At 41.8% G+C, this 17452-nt stretch overlaps 1 protein-coding gene across 1 annotated transcript in view; it reads right to left on the bottom strand.

The window, feature by feature from the left end:
* Positions 1–1507: 1507 nt before the first annotated feature.
* The window catches only part of bcl2a (BCL2 apoptosis regulator a), a 67728-nt gene continuing 51783 nt past the window's right edge, over positions 1508–17452 (bottom strand). Inside the window, exon 2 of the mRNA XM_016242208.1 lies at positions 1508–2150. Within this exon, the coding sequence (XP_016097694.1) occupies positions 2016–2150 (135 nt within the window). The 3' untranslated portion in view covers positions 1508–2015. The remainder of the gene's footprint in view (positions 2151–17452) is intronic.

The following is a 17452-nucleotide window of genomic DNA, read 5'->3' as shown; positions in this document are numbered from 1 at the left end:
TCCACAATTTTCAAGTGGACAAAAAATAAAAGTAAAGTAAATTAGACATCCAATCATTTACTTCCATCCTTCACAGACTCTTTTTTGTTCACGCCACATTAAATATGCTGTCCACTTTGACTGAAGTCTGTAGACACTGTATCAGTTGTGCGCCATTTAAAATGGAATTTAGAACGTTTTTCAATTTAATTTCGGAATTTGAAATTAACGAAGTGGAATTAAAATAATAGTATATCTTTAAACAATTCCAGTGTCACCTTTTGCACAACCTTGCGCTCTCTTGAAATGATTCTATTTTATCAAGATTCCAGCATATGGCTCATATATTAACAAACTTTCTAAACAAAATGTACTAAATGCAGAAGATATCGAAACGTTGGCCATAGTCTTTGTTTGGTCTGAGTGGGCTTTTGCCCTGACATGGAGATGCAGAGTGCTAAATCTATATCAGTGACTTTAATGAACATCTGAGGGAGAAAAAAGACATTAGGACAAGCTGGTGTCTCAGTATCTTCCTGTGAATGAGAAATCTACTCTCCCAGAGGAACATAACGCGGAAGTTGAGAGATAGCACTAGATGAGACTCTCTCTGGGGCGGAAGTTACAGCAGACAGATTGGATTTTTTTGGTTGTGGGGGCATCCAAAAATCTATAGCTCACAAGGCATCTGTAATCTACCATGCCAGAAAGATAACATTGGGAGCGGTGAGGAGGGAAAAGTGATACACCTGGGCCGTGTATTACATAGTCCGTTGTGTACAAAGTCTTTTCAAAGCCCTGCTGGCCTGCATGCCTATCATGCCAGCCTGAATGAACTTCTGTTCCCAGCTGCCACCTGCCTGTTTCATCTGCAGACGCGCACACACACACCTGGCTGGGCTGGACATAAGTGGCGGGCTGCCCACGTTCTCCACCAGAACACAGCCAAATCCAACACAATCTATTTACAGATGTACACACACTCACACTACATGTACACGGACATTATACATACACAATACCCTCAAAATTGCTCTTTTAATGCATTTTGCACAAATAAAAAAAATTATATACAAAAAAATGCAAATGTATTACAATATACAATGGGAAACTTTTCAGAATCCAAACTTCCAAATGTCTTTACATTCAAGAGGAGCGATTTGGGTCAGACAACTCCATGACCCGATTACATCATGATAGCCGCTTTGGTTTGGATGTCGGCACACTCTTTGTGCTCACCAAACAGTAAGACACAGAGCAAATCAAAGAGGAATTTTTTAATGAGGAATGCTCAACATCTGTTGGTTTGACGGGAGATCTCAAGAGGTCCATCCAATGGAGTGGAAGACGGAAATAAACAAAAACAAAAAATAAAAACACCCCGAATCAACACAGAAGGGTGGGTGGTCGAGTTCAAAATGTCATCATGCAATAAAAAAGTAGCTAAAAGAGTCTCTTTCTCCACACATGCAGATAGTGGAGACGTTATTTACATTCACGCCGGCAAACTTTCTTATTTTCCTCCCTCTTTTTTCTTTTTGATTCATGCTACAAAATGCCAAAAAACCTGATATCAAAATGTCAAAAAAGCACAATCTTAAGTTTAAAAATCTCTTTGTACTTGTTTCGTACATAAGAAACAAACTTTAAAGATAAAACGTTCTTTTGTTGTATTTTTGCGTCCATATGAAGTATGTGAGCAAGTGTTCGTGTGTGCACGTGTTTTGTGTGTCGATCTCTGTGCGAGTGCAACTGTACATGGCAGTGACGAGCATCATAGTCAAAGTGTGAGAGCGTTCCGGCGAGTCCTCATTCTGTATTCTTTTTCTTTGCATTTTCTTCACTCTAGAGAGGGTGAAAGAGCGTGAGTGCCGCAGCTCCCGTGGCTGGAGGGGCGTCGGATCAGCAACGGCCTTTGAAGGGCACTGGTGCTGGGCTTAGCGGGGCAGTGCGGCACTGAAAGATGCTTTGATAAGCTGAAGAGGAAAGACAGGCAGAGAAAGTGAGATAGTTTGGTGAAGAGACCCGTAGAGCCGTCACTTCTGAGCGAAAAAGGCTCCGATGGTCACTCCTGCCAAGCCTAGTGCTGCCAATCCAAGCACTTTCGTTAGGTACGACAATGGGTGGAACATAGAATCTCTCTGCTGACCGTACAACTCCACGAAGGCATCCTGAAAAAAAGAGAGGAAAAGAAAGCAGAACATTAGGAACAGACTTAGAGCTTATGATTGCAAACATACTCAATTAGAAGACACATTCTCCATTGTTCCACTGTAATGGGAAAAACATAGACAATAAATGGAACAACTAGACTCAAAAGTTTGGGAACGGTTGACTCAGGATATTTGATTCTGATTGGTCAATTACAGCATTTTGCAGTCAAAGACCACTTAACTGAATAATTGACTGCTGAAACAGGCAGCCAGTTTCCTAGATATCTGTATCTAGTTTATACCTCTTATGTCCCCCTGTGGTGTACATGCACATTGTTGACCTAAACAGCAATATCAGAGAGGAAAAAAAAGATAACTGCACAATAGAGTGCATTATGGTAATCTGGGACACGGCTGTACTTTTGTATCGGGTTAGCCAAGGTCAGCCTCAGATAACCCAACATTACCGTGATTAGCCTAATTCACCATATTCTAAGCAACAATATTCAAACAGGAAATTCTGAAGGTTTAACCAAGACAAACCTGATATTATAAGTTAATGTACAGCTAGCTGACTAGCCAAAACTATACTGATAAAAGCAAACATTTATCAAATATAAATAATATATCAAGGCTGTGAGGATGGGAGAAATAGTAAACTAATTCCAAAATAAAAATTGCATTACAGAATTGGAATATGGAAGATTCAAATATGTAGTGATAGTCAAATTGCGATTTTAAATTCATTAAAATTCAATTTTTTTAATGTTTTTGAAAGATGATTTTTAAAATATGATCTTTGATGTTTTTCTTTGAGGCTGTATTTGATCAGAAATACATTAAAAACAGTAATATTGTGAAGTATTACTACAATTTAAATAACAATTTTAAATTTTAATATACTTTAAAATGTAATTTATTCCTGTGATGACAAAAATATACAGTATGCAAACAGTAAAATACTAAAATACCAAAATGAAATATATACATAATACATGCATTGGTTATGCCTAGGTATGTATGTCAGTAAAATTACTGGATAATCATTGGATTATCAGTTACCAAATTAATCATTAGTTGCAGCCCTAATTCTGGCAAAAAACAAAGCAGCAGCAGATCTAAAGCTCACACATTTAGTGTCTGATAGAAGGTCTGTAATGTGTAGCATGTCTAATTGCCATGTATAGGGAAATTATGTGTTTTCACCACGGGATTTGAGACGAGCACATCCCTCCTCTTCAACAGACACTCCACATCTGTGAAGCCAAATTCCTCCGGGACAGAGTTCAGCCCAGAGAGAGAAACACATCGAATGATAGAGCGAAAGAGGGGGCAGGGACAAAGAAGACAGCTCAAATCCATAACATTAAGCCCGGCTCCCTGTGAGCCCACTCACAGAGGAAGAGAAGGAGGAAATAGGGAAATAAAGGAAGAAGAGCGTATAAGACAGGGTCTCTGTGCCAGGGCTTCCACTGTCTCATCACTCCTACGCACAACGGTGTCTGCTGTTTCCTTCTCCAGCCAACTCACTGCAGACTAACTAAAGCGTCTTTCACGCATCTGTATAGCCGAATCCTACACTCAAACATAAATACTTATCTGCATTTGGCACAAGGAAATGACAGAGTTCATCCCCCTCCTGTTACAGGGCCATTTATAAGGAAATAATTAGGTTCTTTCCCTAGAGCAGACAGTGTAAATGAATAGTGTATAGTTAAAATGAGGGACAGCCCCTTTCTAAATAAACTTCCAGGAGAATTCACAGCCGTAGGTCACGAAAGTGACAAAACATTGCTGATGCAATCAAATGATACCATCGATTTCTCTCGATCTTCAGGCTGTTGGCAAAGCCGCGTGAGGCACTGGCCCCCTGCGTAAACAAGTAGGTGTTTGTGAACGTGTGAATGTGTGTTTGCATTTACGTGCACGTAGGTGTGAGTGTCTCGGTTGGGGTTTTTGGGTTTAATCACAAGACCCCCAGCAGCATCCACCCATGCACTCCTGTTTGAAATTTGTAAGGAATGTGTGCTGGGAGGAAATGTGCACTGAAACTACGACTAGGTATCAAGAACTGGTTTCTTTATTAAAAACAAATACCGGAATCAACAGTCAATAGTTAATAATAAAAATAGCCAAAACTCTAATAGTGTTTACTGCTCTGCTGTTTACTGAATCAACTGAAACCACAGTGTGAAACATGGTGTGCTCTGATTCCCAAATGAATGACTCTTTTGAGCCAGTTTGTTTTAGTGATTCAAACACGTATAGCTCAACCAGTGTGTAGTCTGATTCAGTAACAAATTACTCTTTTGAGCCAGTTTGTTTTAGTGAATCAAACACATGTAGCTCAACCCGTGTAGTCTGATTCACTTACAAAAGACTCTTATGAGCCGGTTCATTTTAGCGATCAAATATAGTTTTAGTTAGAGACGGGAATCAATAACAAATGACTCTTACAAAAAGGTTCATTTTAGTGAATTAAACACATAGTTTGACTGGTGTACAGTAGTGGCTCCTGACCGTAAATTTAGGTGGGGCAGATTCTGAGCAATTCAGGTGAGGAAAGAAGATCATATGTCTATTCTCAGAATAAACAAAACCATATAAAGGCTATTCATGTGAGCACATTTAAACTAAAGGATTTAAGTATAGCCTACTTTGTTAATTTGATCCACTACTCCACATAGAAAAAACAGACTAGTGTGAGCAACTAGTTACTGACCTGATGCAGACACATAGCTGAAGTGGATTGATATCGTTGGTGGAGCGAGGTTTACGTAAGGCAACGTGAAAATAAGCGGGGCAGTCTCAACTCTGCCCCAATGGCTCTCAATTAGAGCGCGCTGCAGTTACCATTTTCACCACAGATTTACGTTGCAAAATTGTGGGGCGCTGTTGAGTTCGAGAGGTCTCAGGCACCATCTGCACCACTTAGTATCATACATGCCTGCTAAAGCCATGCGCAGGATTTTTATATATACTGCTTACTAATACTTAAAATAGTCTAGAAAATCCGAAAAATATTTGTTGCAGAACGCTAAACACATTTACAATTTATTGTTGATTCAGTTTATATAGAGGTCTATGTTTTGGATGAATATTTTGGTGGGGCTCTGCCCCACCTGCCCATATAGACGAGCCATGCCTGCTGGTGTAATCTGATTTCCTAAAATACGGCTCTTATGAGCCAGTTCATTTGAGTGAATCAACCACATATAACTCAACCAGTATTGCCTGATTCCCTAAGAAATGTCTCTTATGAGCTGGTTCGGTTTAGTGAATCAATAACATATATGTCGACCAATGTAGTTTGATTCGCAAACAATTGATTCTTATGAGGCAGTTATTGTTTGTTAATGAAACACAAATAGCTCGACCAGTGTAGATTGATTCTCAAACAAGAAACTCTTGTGAGGCAGATCATTTAAGTAATTCAAACACAATGTACAGCTCAGCTAGTGTCTTTTGAAAAATACTGAATGTCGGTTAGTTTTAGTTAATCAAAAATGATTATTAACCCATAACTGCCCATTTACTGAATAATCTGATTAATTTACTAAACCACAATTTATTACTTTCATGTTGTTAAATTCATAATTAACCAATAATCTTTTTGTGTATGAAGAGGTTACCATATTTTTCATTTCATATTTTTAGATAATTAAAGATATTAGATATTTAGATAAATCTTATTACGTTTCTAGTCCATTAAAGTCTAAACTAACAGATAGTTGAACGCAATATATGCAATAAAAATATTGGATGTTTATTTTCAAACATTTCCTTAAAAACACAGAAAAAAATCTTTAATGGATCTGTTAAGGAACCAGAATCGTTAAGCGGAATCGGAACCAGAATCATTCAATTGTTTTTGATTCCCATCTCTAACTAAAACTGTGCGTGTATCTTTTCTCATTCATGATCTCCAGATCCCCATACAGCACGCAGTTCCAACCCAGTCTCAAGGCAAACACGTACCTGGGGGCACATTTTTGCAAGATGCGAAATACGTACCAATAAGTACATATCACTGCAGTTTCCAAAAAAAGGAACACTAGAGGCAGTAAAACTCCGACACCTTTTAAATTATTTTCACACGGAGTATGATTTACAGAGTTTCGATTAATAAAGCGTAATTTTCGCACAATTACTTGAAGAGTATTATGTTGTGACTTCAAAACATTTTTAATATGCTGGAAGATTTGAAAACTGATGCTTTTGAGTGTTAGCACAGCACATATCCAGCTTCATATCAATAGGTTAAATAGGTTAAGTTAAAATGGCACGGTTGCATCAAAAAATTTGCTTTTATATCAGTTTTGCATTTGTTAACACTATCAGGTAGGTTTAGGGTTGGGTTTGGTGTTGGGCATATTTCCAACACGATAGAGCATTAACTTTTAGCGACAGTCCCCAGATATTTGAATTCTGAATCGCCGCAATACGTACCTGAAGAAACGTAATAAAAACACAGCAATACGTACCTATATCAACGTAATAAAAATGTGCCAGGGTTGACGTATTGAACCCGTGTTTTAGCGCCACTCAGTGGACATTTCTCTTTGAAACTGCGGCGACACATGCAGTAAGGTACGTAAAAACGATGTTGCAGAAATGTACGCAGAACAACGTATTTTTATGAGACTGGGTTGCGCAGTTCCCTACTGAATAAGTAAAGTGGTGGTTTTATTGTGGCTGACAGCGGTGCGTGATCATCCTGCAGGCGCTGCTTGGGCCCGGGCTGGCCCAGCGAGGGGGCCGCCCTATACCCAAATGTTTGAATTACATTATTCTGTGTTTCACGGGCAAGAGAACTTCAGTCGAAAAGAGAGAGAGAGAAAGTAGTGCAACACGGCCTGTGTGAATTTCCAACACATGCTGGGACACAGAGTGTTTGAATCCAAAAATATCAGATAAAACTGGCCGTGACTTGACAGGTACAATGGGATAGAGAAAGACATGGTGAGCGGCTTTCTGAGGGCTTTAAAATTCAAATATGCTGATGCAACATAAAGCAGCTAACGGTGTTACAGTCCATTAATTAGAGTCATATAAAACTAATTGTCATTTGTTCAAGTGCCATTTTTTTTTTAGTCTTGGGTTTTACCAAAAAGGCTAAAACATGAGAAAAATTAAGCAATATCACGAAAGAATGTTGTATAAATGAAAGTATAAAGTATAAATGAATTATCACTAAGGGTTTTGTTGCAACCTCTGGCAGACCAACAGCACAATTGAGAATAGTTTTTGTTATTGTTTTTGATATTATTTATTAACAATGTGATATTTTTGTGTACAGAATGTGATATTGTTTTTATATAAGAGTACAACGAATAAGTTAATTTTTTATATTTTTAATTAATTTAATTAATTTTTAATAATTAACTCTGGTGATTTATTCCTGAATGAATAAGTATTTTGAAAGATGGTTGAATTAATAATTCAATGACTCTCAGGCAAAAATCAGTTGTAAATGATTTAATAAAGACATAAAGACAGTCACTTGTCTCCACTTACTGGCATAAAGATGTAACCTACAGAAAAAGCCAATGAAAAAAACTCAGCAACATGGAGACTGACATCCTGTCTGCTACCTGTAAACACAGTCAACAAGCCACCCAGCCGATCAGATTTGAGGACCAGGACTGTTGTATAAAAGTGAAACAAATAATGCTTTTAATTTTTAGAGCCACTAAAAAAAAAGTATTATATACACTACCATATAAACGTTTCAGGTCAGTAAGATATTTGTAATGAATTTAGTACTTTAATCCAGCAAAGATGCATTAAATTGATCAAAAGTGACAATACAGACATTTATAATGTTTAAAGAGATTTCTATTTCAAATAAATGCTGTTCAATTAAACTTTTTGTTTATCAAAGAATCATGGTTTTCACAAAAATATTAAGCACCAAAACTGTTTTCAACACTTATAATAATAAAAGCATATTAGAATGATTTCTAAAGGATCATGTGACACTGCAGATTGGAGTAATGCCATCACAGAAAAATGTATACATTTGAAAATGTATTAAATGTATTAAAATAGATCTTTTAAATGGTAATAATATTTCACTATATTACTGTTTTTACTGTATTTTTGATCAAATAAATAAATGATAAATGCAGCCTTGGTGAGCACAGGAGACTTCTTTCATGAATAATACAAAATCTTACCAACCCCAATTTTTTGTTCAAAAATCAATTTTTAGATATTTGCACATCCCTCGTACAACATACAATTTGCAGCTAAAAAACACAATGTGAAAAGAAAGGTGGAATCAAACTTGGGTTTGGACCAAACAATCAAACCTGATGCCATCTGCTCCCACAAGAGAGGTACAGAGCTGCAGGTGTGCACATCCTCCAGCAATCTGAGCAAATCACGAATAGCATTCCAAAAATGATCAACCTGCAATGATCTAATAGCTTGAGGAGAAACAACTCTTTATTCCCTAGCTGCACCGAGGTCACGCTTTATTCCACTTTACACCATGTAGCGAGTTAAGTATATTTAACCATGACACAAAAGCCAGACTTGCCATTTGTTTGCACCACTAACAATGGTTTCCAGCCTTATTATCAGGAGAAAAGCTCCTTGCTATCTCTTAAGACATTTCCGCTCCTTTCTCTCTCTCTATTTATCTATCTATCTATCTTATCCGCCTCTCTCTCCCTTTCGGTTTCTGTCTGCCTGTCTGCGCAGGTTATAAGAGCACCTGGCACAGAGCAACGAAGAGGGAGAGGAGAGGAGAGGAAAGGAGGGAGGGAGGGAGGTGACAGATATGACTAAAAGAGGGCTGTAACAATAGCACAAAATGAGCTCACAATACATCCTAATAAGAGACACAGGAATTAGTGCCAGTGGAGATGTCAAACCCGAGCGGCTTGCTCGGGACGAGATGTCATCGCGGGCATGTCTGACTGCTGCCGGGGTGATGAGGGCAGAAACGAGAGCCCCGGCTCCCCCATCAGTGGCGGAGGTGACAGGACCAAGCTGGGAGGTGTTGACGGCCACGTGTCCACATCCCTGTTTGCTCTCGTTTTTTCCCTGCATTGGTAAACATCCTCATTAGGGGAGCTTCCGCCCTGTATTTGAACAGATTCTTGTCTGTTTGCCCAAGGCCTTTGTTAATGGCCTCAAAAAGCAGCCCCTTGCACACACACAGGTTCTGGCAGACGCGAGCAGATGCGATTATAGCTAGCTTGGTAATCGTACGATCAAAGAGCAGAAAATGTGCAAACGATGTCCAACGGCTCACACAGTATTCACTCTAAGCCCGCCTCTTCCTCAATCTCTATTTCTGTCCTTCCTGTGGAGTGTCGGTCAGACGCAACAGTGTCTTGGCACTCTGTCTAAACCAAAGCACCTTAGTGGCCCCTAATGTCCTCGGAAAGGCACAAAGCAGTGAGTGCCAACGGTCTAACAGAACCCTGCAAGACTTCCTGTGGTGGAGGAGGTTTGGAGTGGCATGTTGCAATTTGAGGATGGAAATGAATGTTGGTTAATGAGCTCAAACATGAAAAGTGTGGACACAACAGGTCTGGCTGAATGCATGAATGGAGCGTTGGTTTGAAAGCGTGCAGCTTTTACAGCCTTGTAAGGCAAGCGGCAGTTGCTCGGGACTAAGTTCCGCGTCAAGTGCGCCGGTGTCATCACATCCTCAGATTGAGGCCAAGAGATGAGCTAATGCAGAAACAGCTGACCCTCTTCACCTTAAAGAAGGAAGAGATAAGAGTTGCATTACGTCTTTTAAGAAAGCATGCATGAACAAAAAGAGTTCTTCTGACAATTGTCTTGTCGCTAAGGAACTTTGCTATGACTTCTGTGCTCAGAATAAACATCTGATCTCATGAATTTTGAAATAGAGCCTCTTCAGTCAGCTAAGCACTGATGCTCATACATCATTCAATGACATGTATGTGTGTCTGTGGCTGTCATGCTGGCAATGACATAAACCACAGGACAACTGGAGATCACAAGAGGGATACCTACAGGAAGTTTTCATGGACAGCAGGATGACAACTGAAATTTCATATATGTGCTTTTTATTTAAGTAATAAATCACACAGAATTATATAAATAACCAACACAACTTAGTATTAGCAGACACTAAAATGGGTCAAAACAGTTGAAAACAGTTGTGCTGCTTAATATTTTTGTGGAAACAGTGATTTTTTTTGATGAACAGAACAGCATTTATTCAAAATAGAAAGCTTCTGTAACATTATAAATGTCTTTACTGTTACTTTTGATGCTTTTAATGCATCCTTACTGAAAATAAATATTATTTTCTTAAAATAAATACTAAAGTTTTGATAGGTATAATATAGGGATGCACCGAAATTAAAATTCTTATCCGAAGCCAAACAAAATGAAACACTCCTATTATGATTTCTTTGATCAATTTTGCGATTTCGATTTTAATCACGATTTTGACACACAGACATGCTTTACAGTCATAAATGCATTCAGTGTGAATTTGAAACATATTTCCAAAAGAAAACCAATTAGAGCTTTATCAAAAAGCTGTAACATGTCTCTAGAACAGACATAAGGCAAAATAATCACTAAGTAAAGGTGTAACAAAATGTCTCTAGAATAGACATATGGCAGAAAAAAAAAAAAACCTGTGTCCAGGGATTTTTTTTTGCCATGCATTGGTCATAGAGCTCTTTGTGGCGTTGCCTCAGATGTTGAACTAGATTTGTTGTGCCAAGTTCACACATACTCCGTCTGCAGTGCATATACAGTATGTGTATGCGGTGCAGAAGCAGCACGGACTCATTTTGCTTTCACACAGGATGCGTTTGCAGTGCGCTCCTGATCCGCGGCTGTTTACCACAAACACAACATTTATCCATTATTTTGATTTCAAATCCAAATGTTGTTTCTGAAAATGCTTTTTCTGTCACACTTCACTCGGAGCACGGAACGAGGAGACACGGAGATAGCTTCAAATCACAGTCTTTTAATAATCCAAACACAAGGAGACACAGGAACACATAGAATGACGTTCAGAACCGACAAACACTGACTGAAAGGACTAGGGCTTTTAAACAGGATAATTGGGGGAAGAACTAGACACACCTGGAATCAAATTAACACAATCAACGGGAGACAGAAACTGTGTCACAAGGAGCAAAAACACACACAGACAGGTCCATAACCCTGACATAACGCTCCCTACCGGAAGGTGCGTCCTCGCACCGTAGAAACAACATGGGGAGGGGAATGGGTGGGAACTTGGGAGGAGGTTCCGGAGGAGGACGGATATCCGGGAGGAGGCCGGCAGATAGATACCAGGGGGGCGACAAAGGAGGGAGGAGCCAGGGAGGAGACAGGAGGGACCCGGAGCAGGAGGAGCTCAGCAAGACCCAGGCCACAGCCATAACAGCGGCCCACGGTGGAGCCGACGGTGGGAGGAGCCATGGAAGAGGGATGGCCGCCGACTCCAGGGGGCGACCAACGGCGGCGGAGCAGGTGGAGGAGGAGGAGCCCGAGGCGGAGACAGAGAGCCAACGAGCCAGGGGGATGCCGAGGATCCGGGGGGCAAGGGTGGAGCCGAGGGCTCTGGCGACCAAGGTGGAGGCGGCGATCCGGAGATCCGCGGCGGAGCCGGAGCGACTGAGGACCAAGGTGGAGCTGGCGGGAGGAAGGAGCCCAAAGGAGCCGGTGGAACGGAGCGACGAGGCGCAGCCAGAGGAGAGGAGTCCAGAGGCGATGGCAGGTCGACGCCCGACCAATGTGGAGCGGAGGGACGAGGGAGCCCGGTGGAGCTGATAGAACGATGGTTGACGGTGGAGGCGAGGGAGCTAAGCCATGGAAGAGGGATGGCCGCCGACTCCAGGGGGCGACCAACGGCGGCGGAGCAGGTGGAGGAGGAGGAGCCCGAGGCGGAGACAGAGAGCCAACGAGCCAGGGGGATGCCGAGGATCCGGGGGGCAAGGGTGGAGCCGAGGGCTCTGGCGACCAAGGTGGAGGCGGCGATCCGGAGATCCGCGGCGGAGCCGGAGCGACTGAGGACCAAGGTGGAGCTGGCGGGAGGAAGGAGCCCAAAGGAGCCGGTGGAACGGAGCGACGAGGCGCAGCCAGAGGAGAGGAGTCCAGAGGCGATGGCAGGTCGACGCCCGACCAATGTGGAGCGGAGGGACGAGGGAGCCCGGTGGAGCTGATAGAACGATGGTTGACGGTGGAGGCGAGGGAGCTAGGAGCCGAGGTGGAGCCGCTGGGTCTACGGGCCGAGGCGGAGTCCAGGCCTCGGATGCTGGAGGCGGAAGTGAGGGATACTCCAACCCTGGCGACGCTGGAGGATGGCAGTCCCGCAGGGCTCGCACCACAATGATAGTGGGCTGAGGGCAAGCAGGGGGCTGCCAGCTGACAGCGGTGGAGGAGGCTGGAGCGAGTGGGAGGGCGGGCATTTTCGAGGAGCAGCCACTGGAGGGCGCTTTTTAGGAGCAGGCATTGGAGGGTGCTTTCTAGGAGCGGGCACTGGAGGGCGCTCTGAGCTGGATTCGGGGGCTGGATCCCTCCCCTCTTCGTTTTGACCCTTTTGCTGCGCCATATTCAGCTCACCCTCAGCCGCGATGCAGGGGGCGGAGTTCCACTCTGCACTCACGCCGCCCACGGCTTGCTCCCTCGTGGTGGGCTCTGTCGCCGGCTCTCACACCTGGTCTGACGGGTTGGGATCAACTTCCAGGGCGATCCTCTGCTCAGTCGCTTGGCTTTGCTCTGGCTCGCGGCGGGAAATGGCTCTCCGTCATCGGTGGGCTCAGGCTGATGCTCCGTACTGCGGAGAGATGGTGGGCTGGGCTCTGGGACCGGAGTGGATCTGGCGAGATCATCCATGGGGCAGATGGTGAGTGGCGACCCATTTTCTCACCAGAGTCCACTCCACGAAGGCGGCGAATTCCTCCCGAGAACCATCTTCGGACGACAGCGCCGTCCAGGTAGCTGGTGATGTTAGCGACCAACAGGAACAGTTTGGTATGGTACTCGAGAGTTTTGTCTCCCTGCTCCAGCAGGATGAGGAGGAATTTGGGGCGAGTGAAGGGATCTATGGAGACACAACGGAAAGAAAAACACTGGGAGAAAAACGGAAACAAAATGGAGGGTACAAACGGAGGTAACTGTTTAGGTCGGTTCTTCTATCACACTTCACTCGGAGCATGGAACGAGGAGACACGGAGATAGCTTCAAACCACAGTCTTTTAATAATCCAAACACAAGGGGTACGTAGGAGACAGAGGAACACATAGAATGACGTTCAGAACCGACAAACACTGACTGAAAGGACTAGGGCTTTTAAACACAGGATAATTGGGGGAAGAACTAGACACACCTGGAATCAAATTAACACAATCAATGGGAGACAGAAACTGGGTCACAAGGAGCAAAAACACACACAGACAGGTCCATAAACCTGACATTTTCAGCATTGTGATTCTCTTTTTATCCCATTGAGGGTTACTATGAGCATGCTGCTTCCTATCGAGCGCCCGGGTTCACTCCGTGGGCTGTTCTCGTGGTAGTATTAGCAGCGCTCCCCTTTACCAAAGGGTTGCCTATGAGCACGCTATTCTTTCTGAGTTCGGAGTTCTCCTCTCACATGAGAGTTGAGTTCTGTTTTCCCAGAACACCTGGAACCAGTAGCATCAGGTGAACTCATGGCAATATGGTAGAGTTGGTACTTAGTGCTCGCCATGGGTTCTGGCCCGCACTCCCCTCAGCATGGTGGCGTGGGTATATCGTTCCCCATAACGACCCCTAGAGGACGCAGATCGAAGTTCCCTTGAAAAGGAACATCTCAGGTTACTTATGTAACCATGGTGCCCTGAGTAGGGAACGAGACACTGCGTCCTCTAGGCTTCCTGCCATGCTTCGAATGCAAGCTTCAGACTAAGAAGTGAATGACATGTTCTACCGGCGCCTATTTATACTATAGTCGCAGCGGTAGTGACGTCATGGGCTGTCGCCGGCCAACGTGTTGTTGGTATTTTTTCAATGTATGCTTCAGACACGGGTCACGATGAGGCGTTCCCCATAGCGACCCCTAGAGGACACAGTGTCTCATTCCCTACTCAGGGAACCATGGTTACATAAGTAACCTGAGACGTTTTTCTTGGCTTTTATTTTGGCAGAAACCCACAGGAGATCTCAGTGCTTTTTGTTGACAACAGAATGCAGATTTATAAATGATTCTCATTACGAATTTAGGAAGATGTTTGTCGCACGTATCACATTGTCACATGCTTTTAAAAAACCTAAAATGTTACTGAGCAACTGATGAGTAACACAGTTTAACTCCCTTGTCAAAAAATGTTGATACAGGTACATGTCTTACTTGGCAAAATCACGGCGACCCTATGTCCAATCCCTCACTTTTTTTTAGTTATATAAGGTTAAAATGTTTTGCCTGTATTTTTTTTCTCATATCGCAATATAATATCGATATCGCCTGGACAGTGTAAAATATCGTGATATGAATTTTAGCTCATATCGCCCACCCCTACTTCCCCTCAACAGAGAAATAAGGAAATATTATCAATAGAGAAAGAAAAACAAATGATTGAAGGTCATTGTGTCCTTTTTGTGGCTCCTTCCCTTTTCCCCACATCAAATGTATCACCAACTCATCTTTTGATTGCTATGGCTGTTATATAGTCACTGCAAACGTAGTGAAGGAACAAAGAATATTTTGCCTTTTTCACTCACTCACCCACACACACACACGCACACACACACACACACACACACACACACACACACACACACACACACACACACAGGAAACGCAACAGGAATAATCTTAATTTAAATGCATATTAAACACGCACTGGGGAACTGACCCGTGAATGTGAATCAGCCGTGTTTGTCAGACTTTTCAATCATAACAGTACAGACTTGATAAATCATCAGACTAGAAAAACAAATCCTGCATAACTAGAGGGATGAACCTGCCATCTGCCGCTGATGGTGAACAGACCCACACATCTTTATATTCATTATAAATGAGACTATGGTTATGAACAACAGAATTGCCCAAAGAGCGTCTCGTCCTTCCAGAACAGACCGTGGCTATTTTGTGTTCAATAGTATAACAGGATCAAGAACCCATGAGCGGCTGAAATCTCAAAGCTTAGCAGTAAGAGGAGGAAAAACTATTACCTAAAAACCTAGTGGAGACACAGATAAGATGCTGGTGGGACTCTCTGCCAACTCAGTTCCTTGTTAGAAACAGCGGTCAGTGCTGAAATGGCATCTGACCCTGACCAAAGCCCAGATGCCAGTGTGTGGCCATCCTCTAGAGCTCAGCGGGTCAAAGCCATCAGGTCTGAGTACCGGCGCTAATGTGGAGCCAGGGAGGAAGATTGCATCTTGACCTTGTAATCTGATGCATCCGAAAAAAGGTAAAGCTCTCCATTAAACTGACATCGCACTGAAGAAGACAAGGCTATGTCTCCAGGCTCCGGCCCTCCTATATTTAACAGCATTATTCATGCCCCCCCTCCCCTCCCCTCCCCCTCTTTCATGCATCTTTCTCCCTCTCTCTCGTTTACATATTCTCTCTCTACCAGACATTCTCTATCAAATTATTTCATATACAGTGCCTGGAGCAGGTTTCATCATTCACTTTTTAAATCTTATCTGGTTAAATCTATTGCAACCAAAAAGAGAATATTGATTTTTGTATTTTATGTATTTTTTTTGGCAGAACAAAAAATAAACAGGTAGGCGGAGTAAGATATAAAAATCCCTGATACTAATGTATAATAATAAATACACCTGATAAATGTAATGATTGTAAACATAAAATGTAGACAACTATGGTAATTTCAAGGAAAAGGCGTTGCAATAACAGTACAATGTAATGTGCTTAGGATCAGTACACCTAAAATGGAAAATTATGTCATTATTTACACACCCTCATGCCATTTCAAACCCGTATAACATTCTTCTGTGGAACATTACTGGTTCCACTTAGCATCTAATTACAAAAAATGCCGATTGAATGAGTTGTAAAGTTGTAAACTGATTCAAATAATTCATTGAAAAGATCTGACTCATAAAAACAATTAAGCCTAGTTCTTGAACTGAATATTGTTACTTATTTTATGAATGTGCCAATGGAAAGTTAGAAAGGTAAACAACAAACACAACGGACACAAAATAAGAATTTAAAGAATTGTACTGGTTAGTTCTTGTGTGAAATTACAATGAATGAGAACTAAATGACTTGAAACAGAATGATTCAAGTTGTAAACTGATTCAAATAATTAAAGGGGTCATATGCCGTTGCTAAAAAGAACATTATTTTGTGTATTTGATGTAATGCAATGTGTTTAATGCAGTTTAAGGTAAAAAAAACAAATTTTTCATATAATGTACATTATTGTTGCTCCTTTATGCCCCGCCTCTCTGAAACGCGTCGATTTTTATAAAGCTCATCGTTCTAAAAAAGCGAGGTGTGCTCTGATTGGCCAGCTATCCAGTGCGTTGTGATTGGCCAAATACCTCAAGCGTGTGACGGAAATGTTACGCCTGTAGCGTCTGGACCAATCAAACACACAATATATATTTTGTTTTTATATTTAACAAATACTCTTTTGTTATTATATTTAACAAATACCTTGTTGTGAGCTTGCATTGGTCTCCTAGCAACACGTGACCCCGGAAGTGTGAGCAGACTCTTCCGGTTAATCTGACAACAGCACCCATTGATTTGTATTAAATTTGAGATTTAATTAAATCAAATTTCTATTTATTTTTTATTTTATTCCATTTTTATTTTTATTTTTTTTATTTACTTTCCCCTTTTAATTTCCTACAGCTCTTAGGACCCCTTTTTTATTTAATTTTTTATTTTTTTTATTTATTTTACTTTTGTTTGTTGTGTTTTACTTATACCTTATTTTAGTTATTTCACCATCACCATCTTCGCTTTTTGTATAGGATTACAGTAGTTCTAGCAACTGTTGTTTCCTTAACGAGTTGTACAGGTTATTAGTAGCCTAATGCCCGTTTCCTCTCTACTTCTCCTCACGCCTCAGTGCCAGGCCTAATACATTGAAGGGCAGCTACCATTCAACACAATGTGGGCTAAGATAGAAATAGAAACAATTCCCACTGTTTCTTTTTCTTTTGACGAGGTATTTGGTGAGTCCCTGCTAGTTTAGCTAACAGCCTAACCCTAGGGCTATGAAGTCTATTGCAGCATCATACACAAGTGACACCTGCTTAGCCATATCTCTTAGGAAAAAACTAAAATAGGTAAAATCTTCCTTTTTTTTGAGTTCATCTTCTTTTATTTCAGTGTC

This window comes from Sinocyclocheilus grahami, unplaced genomic scaffold, assembly GCF_001515645.1.
Source record: "Sinocyclocheilus grahami isolate Dianchi unplaced genomic scaffold, SAMN03320097.WGS_v1.1 scaffold648.1, whole genome shotgun sequence".
NCBI classification, from domain to species: Eukaryota; Metazoa; Chordata; class Actinopteri; order Cypriniformes; family Cyprinidae; genus Sinocyclocheilus; species Sinocyclocheilus grahami.
This window is presented reverse-complemented; position numbering and strand designations above follow the sequence as displayed.